Genomic DNA, 12,994 nt, shown 5'->3' on the forward strand with positions numbered 1-12,994 from the left:
TTCCCTTTGTCCCCTGCTGCCCTGACTCGCCACGTCCTTGCAGGTGGCGGAGCTGAAGCAGGAGTTGAAGTTGCGGTCACTGCCCGTCTCGGGCACCAAGACAGACCTGATCGAGCGCCTGCGTGCCTACCAAGAGCAAGTCAGCCCTGCCCCAGGAGCCCCCAAGGCCACTGCTGCCCCCTCCATTCTGCCCAAGGCTGGCGAGGTGGTGGTCGCCTTCCCGGCAGCCCGGCTCAGCACGGGGCCTGCCCTGGTGGCAGCAGGCCTGGCCCCAGCCGAGGTGGTGGTGGCCACGGTGACCAGCAACGGAGTGGTGAAGTTCGGCAGCACGGGCTCCACGCCCCCCGTCTCCCCCACCCCCTCAGAGCGTTCCCTGCTCAGCACTGGCGATGAGAACTCCACGCCTGGGGACACCTTCGGAGAGATGGTGACATCGCCGCTGACCCAGCTCACGCTGCAGGCCTCGCCACTGCAGATCCTTGTGAAGGAGGAGGGCGCCCGGGCGGGGTCCTGCTGCCTGAGCCCTGGAGTGCGGGCAGAGCTGGATGGGCGCGACAAGGACCAGATGCTGCAGGAGAAGGACAAGCAGATCGAGGAGCTGACCCGCATGCTCCGGCAGAAGCAGCAGCTGGTGGAGTGGCTGCGGCTGCAGCTGGAGCAGGAGAAGCGGGCCCAGCAGCCCACGCCCGCCGCTGCGCCTGGCCCCGCTGCCCTGGGCATCCCCGTGAAGCAGGAGAGCAGCTTCTCCAGCTGCCAGTTGAGCCCACAGCCTCTGGGCCCTGCTCACCCCTTCAGCCCCAGCCTGGCAGCCCCCAATGCCCACCACGTAGACGCTTGTGCCCCTGTGCCCCCGGCCGTGGTGGTGAAGCAGGAAGCCGTGCTGCCTGAGCCGGAGCCCACGCCCACGCCCCAGCTGCTTCTGGGCCCACAGGGCCCCGGCCTCATCAAGGGGGTCACTCCTCCCACCCTCATCACTGACTCCACAGGGACCCACCTTGTCCTCACCGTGACCAATAAGAACGCGGACAGCCCTGGCCTGGCCAGCGGGAGCCCCCAGCAGGTACCGGGGGATGGGTGGGCAGGGGCCAGAGGAGGGTGCGGTCCTTCTAACCACAGCCCTGTTTACCAGGCGCCCCGGGGCTGGGCACGGAGGGCCTTCCTTTAATCTTCCCTTCACTTTCCAAAATGAGGTATCGCTATCCCTGTGTCACCAAGGAGGATGCTAAGACCTGGGAAGGTTAAGGGATCCCACGACCCCACAGCCGTGAGGGTGGCATCAGTAACTGCCCACCTCTGGCCGTTGATGCCAGAACATTTCTTACCCTGGCAGAGGGCTCCTGAGCAGCCACCACCCAGGCTGGGCCCACTCCTACCTCTGCTCCGTGGGCGTGGGACGGGGCCCCGGGGGAGGGTCAGAGAAGCCCCTCTGCTTGTGAGAGGCTGTGGGCTCAGTCCTCTGGCTTGGGATCTGTGGGTGGGGGGGTAAGGGGGGACAGTGGGCTGAGCCGCTGGGCTGGTGCAAGCTCCACTCCTCTCCCTCCCCACAGAGGGGCCAACTGTCCCACGCCAGGGTGTCACTCTCACAACCCAGACCCTCCAGCCAGCCTGGTGCAAAGGTGGGGTTGTTTCAGGCTTTGTGTGGCCCCTCAGCCCTGCAGAACTCCGGATGGAAGGGACAGTGGCAGGAACCAGCCACCTCAGGAGGGGAGTTGAGGGCCCTGAGCAGCCTCAGGCAGAAAGGGACGAGCCAGAAATCAGCCGAGAGCCCCTCCCTCTCCCATGTGGCTTGTAGCACATCCCAGGCAGCCAGGCACCTCAGCCTCCCTCACCCCTGCAGGGTCGGAGGTCAGGGCCTCCCCTGCCTGTGTCCCTTCTTCCCCAGTGGCTTCCATGAAGGTGCCCGGAAGCCAGTGCAGCCGCCGAGTTGTCCTGGCCGAGGAGGTGGGCGCCTCCCGCCGTGTGCCCCTTGGCCTGCTTCCTCACCCCAACCACTGCCTCTCTCCGCTCTCCTGCCAGCCCTTGTCCCAGCCCGGTTCTCCAGCCCCGGGCCCACCAGCCCAGATGGACCTGGAGCAGCCGCCACAGCCCCTCTTTGGGACCCCTACTCCTCTGCTGAAGAAGGAGCCACCTGGCTATGAGGAAGCTGTGACCCAGCAGCCCAGACAGCAGGTGAAGAAGGTAGACTGAGGCTTGGGGGGGGTGGGTGCTGCCTGGCTGCTGGGCTGGGCTCCTGCAGTCCCGAGCGCAGCTGGAGGCTAGAGGTGGGCAGGAGCCAGTCTTGGGGGGCCCAGAAGCCTTGGGGCGCGGGCCCGTCCGCGCAGGCATGCCAGGGCCTGAGCACCGGCCAGGGGCCCAGCTCAGGGGCAGACGCTGGGGGCCTGTTGTAGAGCTTCATCTTTTTTTTCCCCCCATGTTTGTTCCATAGGAGAATGGTTCCTCGAGCCAACAGATGGATGACCTGTTTGACATTCTTATTCAGAGTGGAGGTAAAGCCCAGACCCCTGAGCTGTCTCCCCAACTCCCTTCATTCTCTATACGTGGTTTCCTGCCCGTCTGGTGGGTTTGCTTTGGTTATTGAACACTTAATGGGCAATAGTTCTTGTACTTCAGACACAGCAACGGCTGAGACGCGCCCCACCTCCAGGGCCTGGGCAAGAACGGGGCTGGGGGGGAGCTGGGGAGTTGTGCGGCCTCAACACACGTTCGCTTTACCAGCACCCACTGCCTGGGCGGCAGGCACTGTCCCCGCAGCCCGGGACATGGCATTGAGTCCAATAGTGAATGCCTTTGCTGGGACATGAAGGACAAACTAAGGAAATGTCACGTTAGAGAGGGGTACACGACAGAAAGTCGGGAAGGGAAGGGTCTCGGGTGCCCAGGGGATGGTCAGGTCGGCCTGGGTGAGCAGATGCCGCCATCAGAAGTTCAGGCAGGGCACGAGTGCCATACAGGGTGCACGGGCTTTGACTGGGTAACACCAGAGCCCGCCGCACAGCTTTGAGGAAGGGCACGACCAGGGAGACCATGGTAGTGACCCAGGCAGGGGGCTGGGGCCTGGGAGGTGGCAGCCAGGTGGGGAAGTTGGGAGTTGGTGAATTGGGAGTGCCAGCTTGATTTCCCTCTGGGTTAGGCATGTAGCAAGGGCAGGAGGGCAGCCGAGGACGACTCCAAGGGTCTCAGCCTGAGTTACCAGGAGGGAGCTCCCTGGGACGGTGGCGGGGGCGCATGGGTGCAGTGCCAGTTGGGCTTAGATATGTCCCAAGACAGGAGGAGCCACGCAGACGGCCCAGGTGAGGGCGGGGCGAGGGCAGGAGGTGGCTGTTGGTGTCTCGGCTTTCAGAGCCATGCAGCTGGGTGAGCAGGCGAGCCATGGGCCGAGGGGCAAGTCCTGAAGCAACTGGCTGCTGATGGCAGTCAGGGACGACGGGTGGCCGTCAGTGACCTCAGCCAGGGTGCTGTGTGGGACCGTGGCAAGTTCCTGCAGAAGTGGGTTGAAGAGGGTCAGGGGCAGCGGGAGACAGCAGGTCTGGAGCTCTCTGCAGAGGGCTTCCTGCAAAGGGAGCAAAGAAAGGGCAGCATATTTGCGTGCCAGTGGGACGACTGGGTGGTGAGTGGAGGGGAGCACGGCAGGAGGGCTGCGCTACAGGGGGGAGCACGGGGACGTCACTGGTGGCAGCTGCAGGAAGGCAGAGTGTGGGAGCTCTGCTCTCTCTCCACGGCTTTGCCTGCCAGGAGGTGGGAGGAAGCGAGGCACAGCCAGAGCGAGAGCTCAGCCATGGGATGGCTCACTTGAAATGGTGAGTTTTATCTCCGTTTTCAAAAGAGCTCAGTAGCTGACATGACTCTGAGGTCACTGTTCTGATCTTAGGGAGACGCCCCGGGGGCTGGGGACTGCAGTGGACCTGAGGTGCATTTCTGACAAGGGCGGGGGGCACTGAGGCGGCTGGGCTGGGCAGGGCAGTGCTGCCAGGCAGATGGAAAGGCTGGTGCCCAGCTCAGCAGACGCCTGGCAGTGAGTGGCCTGGCGGTGAGCGGCAGGAGTTGTGGTGTCCAGACAGGAAGTGAAAGTGGGAGGGGTGAGGCTGCCCGGGAAAGAGATTGTGCAAGAGCAGAGAGGGAGCCGGCCTGGAGCGTTAGCAGTGGCAGATGGCAGAGAAAGGGGTCTGGGGATGCTGCTTGCACCCAAAGGGACAGTGAGGAGTGGCCAGGGTGGTGGCAAGGATGTCAGAAGGGCATTTGGATTGGGCGGGTGGGGCCAGCAGGATCCTCACTGGTGGCAGTTAGACAGGTTGACAGGCCGGCTGGGAGGGTGCTGGTTGTTGGGTGAGAGAGGCATGTCCAGCGGGGACGGGGAGACTGAGAGGGAGGACAGGACCTAGAGGGTCAGGGAACAAGCCTGGTTTCTGCATAGTTTTTAAAATTGTGGTAAAATACACATAAAACCTGCCATTCTGACCACCTTTAAAAGTACGGTCCAGTGGTGTGAAGTACATTCATTGTGTAACCATCACCACCGTCCGTCTCCAGAGCGCCATCATCCCGCACTGACACTTGTTTACTCACACGCAGCCCTCCCAAGTGCCCTTCCGTCCCGGTAACCTTTGTTCTCTTCTACTTCCTGTCTCCTTGGTTTTGACTGCTCTGGGGACCTCACGCAACTGGAGTCACACAGTATTTGTCCTTTTGTTTCTGGCTTATTTCACCAGCATAGTGCCCTCAGGGTTTACCCACGTTGTAGCAGGTGCCAGCGTTTCCTTCTTTGTGTGGTTGAGTGTTTCATTGCTTGGGTGGACCACACTGTGGGTCCTTCATCCACAGGTGGACACTGGTGTTCCCACCTCTTGGCTGCTGTGCACATGGGTGGACAAGCATCTGCTGGAGTCCCTGCTTTCACTTCTGGGTCAACACCCAGAAATGGGATTGGTGGGTCAGAAGGTAATTTGCTGCTTAACTTTTTGCGGGACTACAGAACTGTTTTCTACAGCAGCTACCTCATTTTCATTCACACCAGCCATGCACAGGGGTTCTAGTTTCTCTGTATCACTGCCAACACTTGTTTTCTTCAGTTTTTAAAAATAATAGCCATCCTACTGGGTGCGAAGTGGTTTTGATTTACATTTCCCAGATGACTAACAGTGTTGAGCATCTTTTCATGTGCTTATACCACCAGTAGGCCAGTGGTGCATCTTCTGTAGAAATGTCCAGTCCTTTGCCCATTTTCCGTTGGGTTTGTTAAGTTGTAGTTCATTATTCTGGGTATGAATCACTCATCAGGATGTAAGATTTGCAGATACTTTCAGCGATTCCTTTTCACTTTCTTGATAGTGTTCTTCATGCCCAAAAGTTTTGATTTTTTATGTATCCAACTTATGTTTTTTCCTTCTGTTGCCTGTGCTTTTGAATCACTTGTCGTAACCTGAGAGCAAACCTGAGAGCTACAAGCTGAGAGCTACAAGCTCTCAGGTTTGCTCAGGTTTCTTGTCGTAACCAAGAAATCATTACCAAATTCAATTGTCATGAAGATTTTCCCCATTTTCGTCTAAGTGTTTTGTAGTTTTAGCTCCTAAATTTAGATATTTGACCCATTTTAAGTTTTAAACATGGTGTAAGGTAGGGTCTAACTTCAGGTCCTATTCATGCCTGGTTTCTGACATCCATGCACTTTCTTGATTGGCAGAAATTTCAGCAGATTTCAAGGAGCCACCATCCCTGGCAGGGAAAGAGAAGCCCCCCACGACAGCAGCCTGTGGGTCGCCCCTGGCCTCCCAGTCCCCACCTGCTGCTGAACTCCCCCAGGCTGCCCCGCCTCCGTCAGGCTCACCCGCCCTCCCTGGGCGCCTGGAGGACTTCCTGGAGAGCAGCACAGGCCTCCCCCTGCTGACCGGCGGACATGAGGGGCCAGAGCCCCTCTCCCTCATCGACGACCTCCACAGCCAGATGCTGAGCAGCTCGGCCATCCTGGACCACCCCCCCTCGCCCATGGACACCTCGGAATTGCACTTTGCCCCTGAGCCCAGCAGCATGGGCCTGGACCTGGCTGACGGCCACCTGGACAGCATGGATTGGCTGGAGCTGTCGTCAGGCGGCCCCGTGCTCAGCCTGGCCCCGCTCAGCACCACGGGCCCCAGCCTCTTCTCTACGGACTTCCTCGATGGCCATGACTTACAGCTACACTGGGATCCCTGCTTGTAGCTCTCAGGTTTGCTGGGGACGGAGGCGCTGGACATGGGGGAGCCTCGGGAACTCTCGGGAGTTCGGCTCTCCTGCCTGATCCAGTCTCTGTGGCTGCGAGTCCTGACAATCACAGGTCCTGCTTTCCCTCCCTGGCTCGCTGAGACGCTGCCGAGCACCAGCTCTTGGGTCCCACCCTGGGGTCTGGGAGACCTGGAAAGGCCAGGGGCGTCCTAGTTGACCTCCTTTTGTGAGGTCGGAGGTGCCATCAGGCTGCTGTTTGCTCAGGCAGGCAAAGCGTGAATCCCCTTCCTTCTCGTCCCTGGGAAGGAAGAAAGAGCTGGGCCTCTGCCTTCCCATTCCCCGTGACGCCAACTCCAGGGTCCCTGGGAAGGGGAGGGGGCTCCCTGCCATTTTAGTGTCTTGATGTAGTGTGACCATTTAGTGGTTGATGGCAAACGTTTTCTGTACAGTTGTATATACCTCTATATTATATATCGCCATACATATATATACATATATTTTTTGGGCGGTGGGAGGCGGATGCAGTCCCCTCCCATTCTACTGTGCACATGCAGAAGGGCCTGGAGACCATCGCTCCCTGAGCCCCACCCATCACGTGTGTTTGACATGTAGACACCCTGTCACAGCCTGTCCTCCACCTGTCCTGCTCCTTATCAGTGCCACAAGGGTCAAGGTGGTCTTGGCCACCCGCCCACATTCCGTCCCGCTGCCTCACTGCAGCCACCACAGCCCTGAGTCAGGAGGGGGCCTGGCCTCCCTTCAGGCTGTCACTGTCATTCATAGGGGGTTGGGGATGGAGTCACCAAAAGCAGTGCTGGGGCAGAGGTGGGGCAGCTGTGTGACCTTTTTAAAATAAAAACAAAAACACGGGCCTGTTAGTCCATATTGATCAAGCTGCAGAAGGGGTCGGGGGTGTAGGGCTGGGCATTGTGGCCTCTGGGGGCCACACCATAACCCACCTTCCCGGCCTGGCCATCCGTTCCAGACCATTCCAGAAAGGGGAGAACCTTGGACCAAAGACAGGAGGTACTTTCTCAAAGAATTTATTTACAAGCCAGAGAGGCCAAGGGGCCTTCAGCTACCCCAGCTCCTTCCTGAACAAAAGCGGCCAGGACCCCAGGGCTCTCCACGTCCTCACGAGGTTTCTGGTCAGTACAAAGAGTGAAGTTGGGGCCCCTGTAAAGAGCCTGGGAGAAACAGACTGAGCCGGGCCCCCACTTTCTGCTCCAGCTACCCAATGCCCTCAGTGACGCTCTGGGTGGTGTCCCCAATCTTCCTACCATGGTCCTGGGCCACCTGAGAGCCCCATTCCAAAGTGGGCTGGTGCTGCTCTTGCTTCAGGAAGGAGCTGCTCTGGTAGCCGATGGGTTGGGGAAGGCCTGGGTGTGACAGGGCCCCTGGAGGAAGTGTCACCCATCTATGTCCCAGCTGAAAAGGTGGTGCTTCACCAGCATGTCCTGGACGCCGTCTTTCAGGGGCTTCTTCTCCTCCTGCACACAGGGACAGCCCCTCATTGTCACAGGCGGTGCAGCAGGGGGTGCTGGGGCCAGAGTGGTTCAGACAGGCGATGCCAGCACTCAGGGTTCCCACGGGGCCCTGCCTCAGCCACCAGGAAGTATATGGACGGAAGTGCCCCCGCAGCCCCTTAGGAAGAAGGTTGCAGGGCCGAGGACCAACCCCAAACACCTACCTCTCTCTTGGCAGGAAGTTCCCAGTCCTGGGAGAGGCTGAAGGCAAAGCAGCAGAGGACACTGGGGAGTGTGGGGGGGATGTCAGTCGCCCTCCAGTTGGCTCTGCCCACCCCCACCCAGGGCTACCTGGGCAGGGTCCTCACCGGAGCTCACACTTGATCTGAACCCAGCCAGGGCTGCGCAGGAAGGACCAGGGCTGGTACCACTTCTCCACGGTCGGCAGGCTGGAGCACAGCACCTCCAGCCACAGGTGCAGGACCTGCTCACTGGGGACGGGGCAGGAGTGGGCCATCCACAGGGCCCTCTGAGGACCACGGGCCGCCCAGTCCCTTTCCCTCCACTGCGAGGCCCCTCAGCCCCTCACTCCAGCTGCTCTGCATCAGGAGACACGCTCAGGGGCCCGTTGTTCCCATGGCTCCCACTCCCCAGTCCTGTCACAGCTCTTTTCTTTCTGTATCTGAGACAGCGACCGCCGCCTCCCGGGCACAGGGGCCTCAGCCCTACTGCTCAGTTCAGGAGTGAAGCTCACAGCGACCTGCTGGGCCCACGCTCTGAGCTAGTCCTACGGATACTTGTCCTTTGCAAACCACTCCTCCTCCCACCCCGGGACGCAGCAGCCTGGAGGCCACCCCTCTTCCAGGTGGCAAATCCAGAAACATCTTCATCCAGGCCTGAGCCTCACAAATGGCCGAGCCCCCCCCGTTTGCGGTGGTGACCTCATTTCTGGTCACCTTACTAAAATGCTTCCTCAAGCATCTCCTCTGGCCACAAAGCACCCGCTGGTCTTGGGCTGGACGAAGGCCTCTGGGAGTCACCCTCGCCAGCTTCCATTTGTCCACCGCCTGGGGGCCCCAGCTTACATGCCCCCGCTCCCCCACGGGCCCAGCCCAAGCTGCCGCTCATTAGACGAGACTGTCACACCCACAGCTGGCGCACGCACTCACTTGAGCCCCACACAGATGAGGGAGCGGAGCTTGACGTCCATTTGCGCATGTGCAGCGTCATGCGTCACGTTCACGGACTGCACAGCCTGGGAGGGCACAGGTGTCACTCAGGTGCCCCCAGCTGCCAGTCAGGAGGTGGCCCCGCCCATGGCCCCACCTACCCGGTAGAGCAGCTCCTCTGGGGTCAGAACTTTGCCATCTTCGTCCAACCTGGGGTAGGGGGGTGAAGCTGCCAGTGCTGCCTGGGGTGCAGGCTTGGGCTGCTCCCTCGCCCCCGAGGCTGCCAAGGCACCCTGCCAGGGCAGGGGACAGGGCCCGGTTACCTGTACGTCTTACACAGCACCAGGCGCGAATACACTGAGTCGAAGTCTCTCTCCACCTCCCGGCCCGCTGCCTGGGGACAGGGAGAGTGTCAGGGCAGAGGAGGTGCCAGGTCAAAGCCACAGGGCTCAGCTAAGCACATCACCAGCTCCGCAGAGCCCAGGGACGGTGAGGGACATGGGTCCAGCCACTGACTTACCTCCTCAATAAACAGCCAGGGGTGGCAGGCGCCCCCAAGTAGGGACGGCTTCTTCAGTCCGTGTTCAAACAGGGCCTTGAGGGCTGGGCAGAGGGTCCCTCGCACGAGGTCCGTGACCCCCTCCGTCACAGCATCGTCCCCCGCAACGGAGTACTGAGGGTGGGGGATGGAGTGTGAGAGGCCCCGGCCAGCCTGCCCGTCCTCAGAGCCACAAGCCCAAGGCGCTCAGGACGGGCCGAGCGCGCAGGCCTCGCCGGGTGGAGGCAGCAGCAGTTCCCACGGGCTCCCTCTTACCTCTTTGCTCCGTTCATCCAGGACTTCCACGAACTTGGCTGGGAACCAGCCTGTGGGAGAGGAGGGTCCTGTGAGGAGCCTGGTGTCCGCACACTTTCCCCCAGTTCAGTTCCCGGCGGGAGAGGGAGCAGGGGGGATGCAGCTTCACTGCCCAGCCCCCCGCCCCCAGCTGGACACCGAGGCCTCACCTCTCAGGCCATTCAGCTCCCCCACCCAGCAGTGCTCGTCCTTCTGAGAAATGATCTGCAGAGGAAACGAGCAGGAAGCAGAGCCTTGGTTGCCAGCCCAGTGCCCCCCACACCGTTGGGTTCCGTCCTCAGCCAGGCCGATGCAAACTCACAGGGCCAAGGCCTAGGTGCGGCTGGGTAACCTGCCACAGACTCAGGGCCAGCGGGTGGCAGGGCCAATGGCACGGGTTGCCAGCAACCACCTGCCTTTGAGCGCCCACCTCCCGGGGTCAGGTACCGCGGATATCCGAGCCCCGCCCCACGTACCGTGATGATGTCATTCTTGCGGAAGCCCAGCTCATCGTCATCGTGTCGCTCAAAGTCCAGCAGGGCCTTAGCCCGGCGCCTATGGCTCCGCGAGCAGGCCACGTAGTTCTCGTGGTCCCGCTGGTGGCTCTCCATGCTGTAGTCAGGGGTCAGCTCCTGCTGGAGTGGCAGAAAGGCCGCCACGGGGGCGATGCCTCAGGGGGTGCTGGGGAAGGACAGGCCCCACGGCAAGCCTCTGGGTGCAGGATGGGAGCCTGCAACTCACCACACTACAGTTTTTGGGGTCTGTGCACTGGAAATGGCGTGCCACACGCAGGATGGCTTCCCGGAGGTCGGCCACCAGCTCCGTCTGCTTGATGTTCTTGGCCTTGAGTGCCTCCAGGTCGTCCACACCTGGCAGGGCCACAGACTTTCATGGCAGCCACGGTCCCCGCCCGGCGCCCTCCCCAACTCGGGAAGCTCAGAGTCCACCTGGGCTGTGAGGACGGACACCCCGTTCCGCACCGGCCCCCACCCCCGCTCCAAGAGCTGAGACTTGCTGGGCGGGGAAGAGCCGCTGAGCTGGCCCCAGCGCCCAGCGGCCTGCAGCCCACTTCTCACCGAAGAGCAGGGAGGTGATGCCAGACTTTCTCCGTTGGGTCCTGCGACGAACCACCTGTAGACACAGGAGCGGGTCAGCGGCAGGAGGGCACCCAGTGCCCAGCCAATTGGCGGGCATCTCGGCACCAGAGGAAGGGAACAGAGTCCTCCCGTGGGGCGGCCCAGGGTGTCCACTCTGCTACCTCATGAGAAATGGCCTCTGAGGGTCATTTCAAAGCTGGTCTGTCCTATACCCACACTGGGCATGTCACTCCACAGCTGTGACCCCCTGGGCTTCCCCAGGCCCTGGGGGCTGAGCTGGGGAGGGGGCAGCAGAGCGGGGCTTCCTTAGGGGACCCCCACGCTGTAGGTAAGGCAGGACCTCCTCCCTCAAGGACCCACCTGAGAGAGGTTGGTGGTGGCACCGGTCCCCAGGAGCTGGCCCTGGTCTGCGATGAGGTAGGCCAGGTGCTTGCGGCGCTGGGTCTCCACGGCCACGTCAGTGAGGGAGCCAGCCAGCCGCATGGCCTCCCCCAGCAGCAGCTCCGCGTCCTCCATCTGCGAGGGTATGTCTGACAGCGTGTTGAAGATGGAGGCCGAGTTCTCCGACCGGATCAGCTCTTCCTCCTGGGCCGCGCGTGCGCGGGGGAAGGAGGGGGTGTCACTGGCCGGCATCAGGCCCACTAGCTGACCGCCATCCCCATCCCCAGGCACGTGTGACTTCCTTGGATGATGAGCTGAGCACAAGGAGCCCCCACCCCACCCCGGGGTTCTCAGGAGGGGCCACTGGGTCCCCCAGAGGGGGGTGCCGGGAAGCTGCGTCTGGCTCCCGGGGCTCCTAGTCGGGGGTGGGGGACGGGCTGCGGCGGCACCTTGAGACGCAGCATGCCCAGCGTGGTCTGGAAGAGCACCCGGGAGCCGTCGTAGAAGAGCAGGTCCCAGAGACGCAGCAGCAGCCTGACGGGAACCACGCTGGCAAAGGCCGTGAGGAACCAGTGCAGCGTGATCAGGGACAGCTCTGCGGACAGACCAGGCACATGAGCTGGGGAGCAGCCGGACGGTACCCCCCAAAGCAACAAGAGGCCCGTCCTGCTCCAAGGGGATGGAAGGGACGAGACGGGACGGCAGACAAGAGAGAAGGAAGAGTTGCTGTGTCCCCGTCACAGGAGCTCCTCTCTCTCCCCGGGGACGGCCAGCTGCCCCGCCACCCTGGCTGCCAGGAGGCCTCAGGTCCGTAGTACCTGCGTCCGTCTCAGGCCCCCGGCCCCAGAGAAGAGGGAGGGTGGCCCTTACCAATGTCGTGCTCCTGGAGCAGCTTGTCCAAGCGAGGCAGGTACTGGACGATGAGGTGGCGCAGGACCCGCTGGTCTGTCTGCACGCCCAGCAGCGTGGTGCTGAAGTAGGAGGCAGGCAGCAGGTCCTCGATAATGGCGCACATCATCCAGAAGGCGTCCTCCTCCTCCAGGAACAGCAGGAGGCAGGCGGCCACCTGGCCAGGAAAGGTGGACAAGGGGCCTCGACCCAGGTCTCCACGCGGATGAGAAAAAGTGCCCGCTCCGAGGGTCGCGTCATAGAGGGTCACGCAGCCCTTCTTCAGGGAGGAACCAGTATTTGGCAGGCCCAGACCCCCTTGAGGACCAGCCTCCACCCCCACTTCCTGTCCTGCTGCCCTGGATGGTGAGACAGCTGGCCCTGGGGCCTGCAGACCGCCCCCAGGGCCCCCGTGCCCCGCCCCGCCGGGCTGTGCTCACCATGCCCGTGCCCTGGCAGTAGCCAATCTCCGGGTAGAGCCAGGCCAGTGCGCGCAGCACCCTGCGCAGCCGCGGGACCCCGATGCTGTTCTCGTTGGCGAAGCAGGCGTTGCCGGGCATGGTGCGCAGCAGGTCCTTCTCGATCTGCCGGCAGCCGCCCCCCACAGGCTCGGTGAGACGTGGCCACAGGCCACACTGCCACCAAGGGCCCGGGGGAGGCTGGGCCCCCCCCCCAGTGTGGGACACTCCCCAGGGGGGCTGCTCCCCCAGGAATGGGGATTCCTTGCGCTCCTCCCTTCAGGATTAGAGCCCAGCTAGTGTGCAGCTGATGCCACCAGATCCACCCAGGGAACTTACAAAAATAAAAACAGATTTCCTGGGCCTCGGGCTGTAACTACAGAATGAGAATCTGTGGAGCGAGGCCTGGAAATCTGTTTAAAATCTCCAGGCGATCCTAGTAGGCACTGGTTGGTGGTCTTTTTGACAATTCTCCCTGCTGCCTGCAGAGCACCCCGGAGGGAGCCAG

General features: G+C 61.8%; 2 protein-coding genes across 9 annotated transcripts in view; one reads left to right on the forward strand and one right to left on the reverse strand.

Moving 5' to 3' along the window:
- MRTFA (myocardin related transcription factor A) overlaps positions 1 to 7,067 on the forward strand; it is a 176,907-nt gene extending 169,840 nt beyond the window's left edge. For 3 of the 6 annotated variants that reach the window (XM_033116199.1, XM_033116198.1, XM_033116194.1), the window contains 5 exons: positions 44 to 1,060; positions 2,017 to 2,178; positions 2,426 to 2,486; positions 4,819 to 4,935; positions 5,678 to 7,067. In XM_033116199.1, coding sequence (XP_032972090.1) covers positions 44 to 1,060; positions 2,017 to 2,178; positions 2,426 to 2,486; positions 4,819 to 4,935; positions 5,678 to 6,192 — 1,872 coding nt within the window. In that variant the 3' untranslated portion in view covers positions 6,193 to 7,067. The remainder of the gene's footprint in view (positions 1 to 43; positions 1,061 to 2,016; positions 2,179 to 2,425; positions 2,487 to 4,818; positions 4,936 to 5,677) is intronic. The other 3 variants (XM_033116195.1, XM_033116196.1, XM_033116197.1) reach the window with 3 other exon arrangements.
- Positions 7,068 to 7,256: 189 nt separating this feature from the next.
- The window catches only part of SGSM3 (small G protein signaling modulator 3), a 30,214-nt gene continuing 24,476 nt past the window's right edge, over positions 7,257 to 12,994 (reverse strand). For all 3 annotated transcript variants that reach the window (XM_033116202.1, XM_033116203.1, XM_033116200.1), the window contains exons 7-22: positions 12,469 to 12,612; positions 12,011 to 12,206; positions 11,590 to 11,735; positions 11,120 to 11,344; positions 10,739 to 10,793; positions 10,404 to 10,531; positions 10,139 to 10,294; positions 9,833 to 9,887; positions 9,645 to 9,694; positions 9,351 to 9,503; positions 9,154 to 9,224; positions 8,992 to 9,040; positions 8,831 to 8,916; positions 8,030 to 8,152; positions 7,886 to 7,946; positions 7,257 to 7,685 (exon numbers count right to left, since the gene is read on the reverse strand). In XM_033116202.1, the coding sequence (XP_032972093.1) occupies positions 7,605 to 7,685; positions 7,886 to 7,946; positions 8,030 to 8,152; positions 8,831 to 8,916; positions 8,992 to 9,040; positions 9,154 to 9,224; positions 9,351 to 9,503; positions 9,645 to 9,694; positions 9,833 to 9,887; positions 10,139 to 10,294; positions 10,404 to 10,531; positions 10,739 to 10,793; positions 11,120 to 11,344; positions 11,590 to 11,735; positions 12,011 to 12,206; positions 12,469 to 12,612 (1,779 nt within the window). In that variant the 3' untranslated portion in view covers positions 7,257 to 7,604. The remainder of the gene's footprint in view (positions 7,686 to 7,885; positions 7,947 to 8,029; positions 8,153 to 8,830; positions 8,917 to 8,991; positions 9,041 to 9,153; positions 9,225 to 9,350; positions 9,504 to 9,644; positions 9,695 to 9,832; positions 9,888 to 10,138; positions 10,295 to 10,403; positions 10,532 to 10,738; positions 10,794 to 11,119; positions 11,345 to 11,589; positions 11,736 to 12,010; positions 12,207 to 12,468; positions 12,613 to 12,994) is intronic.

Source organism: Rhinolophus ferrumequinum, chromosome 10 (assembly GCF_004115265.2).
Source record: "Rhinolophus ferrumequinum isolate MPI-CBG mRhiFer1 chromosome 10, mRhiFer1_v1.p, whole genome shotgun sequence".
Taxonomy (NCBI): Eukaryota; Metazoa; Chordata; class Mammalia; order Chiroptera; family Rhinolophidae; genus Rhinolophus; species Rhinolophus ferrumequinum.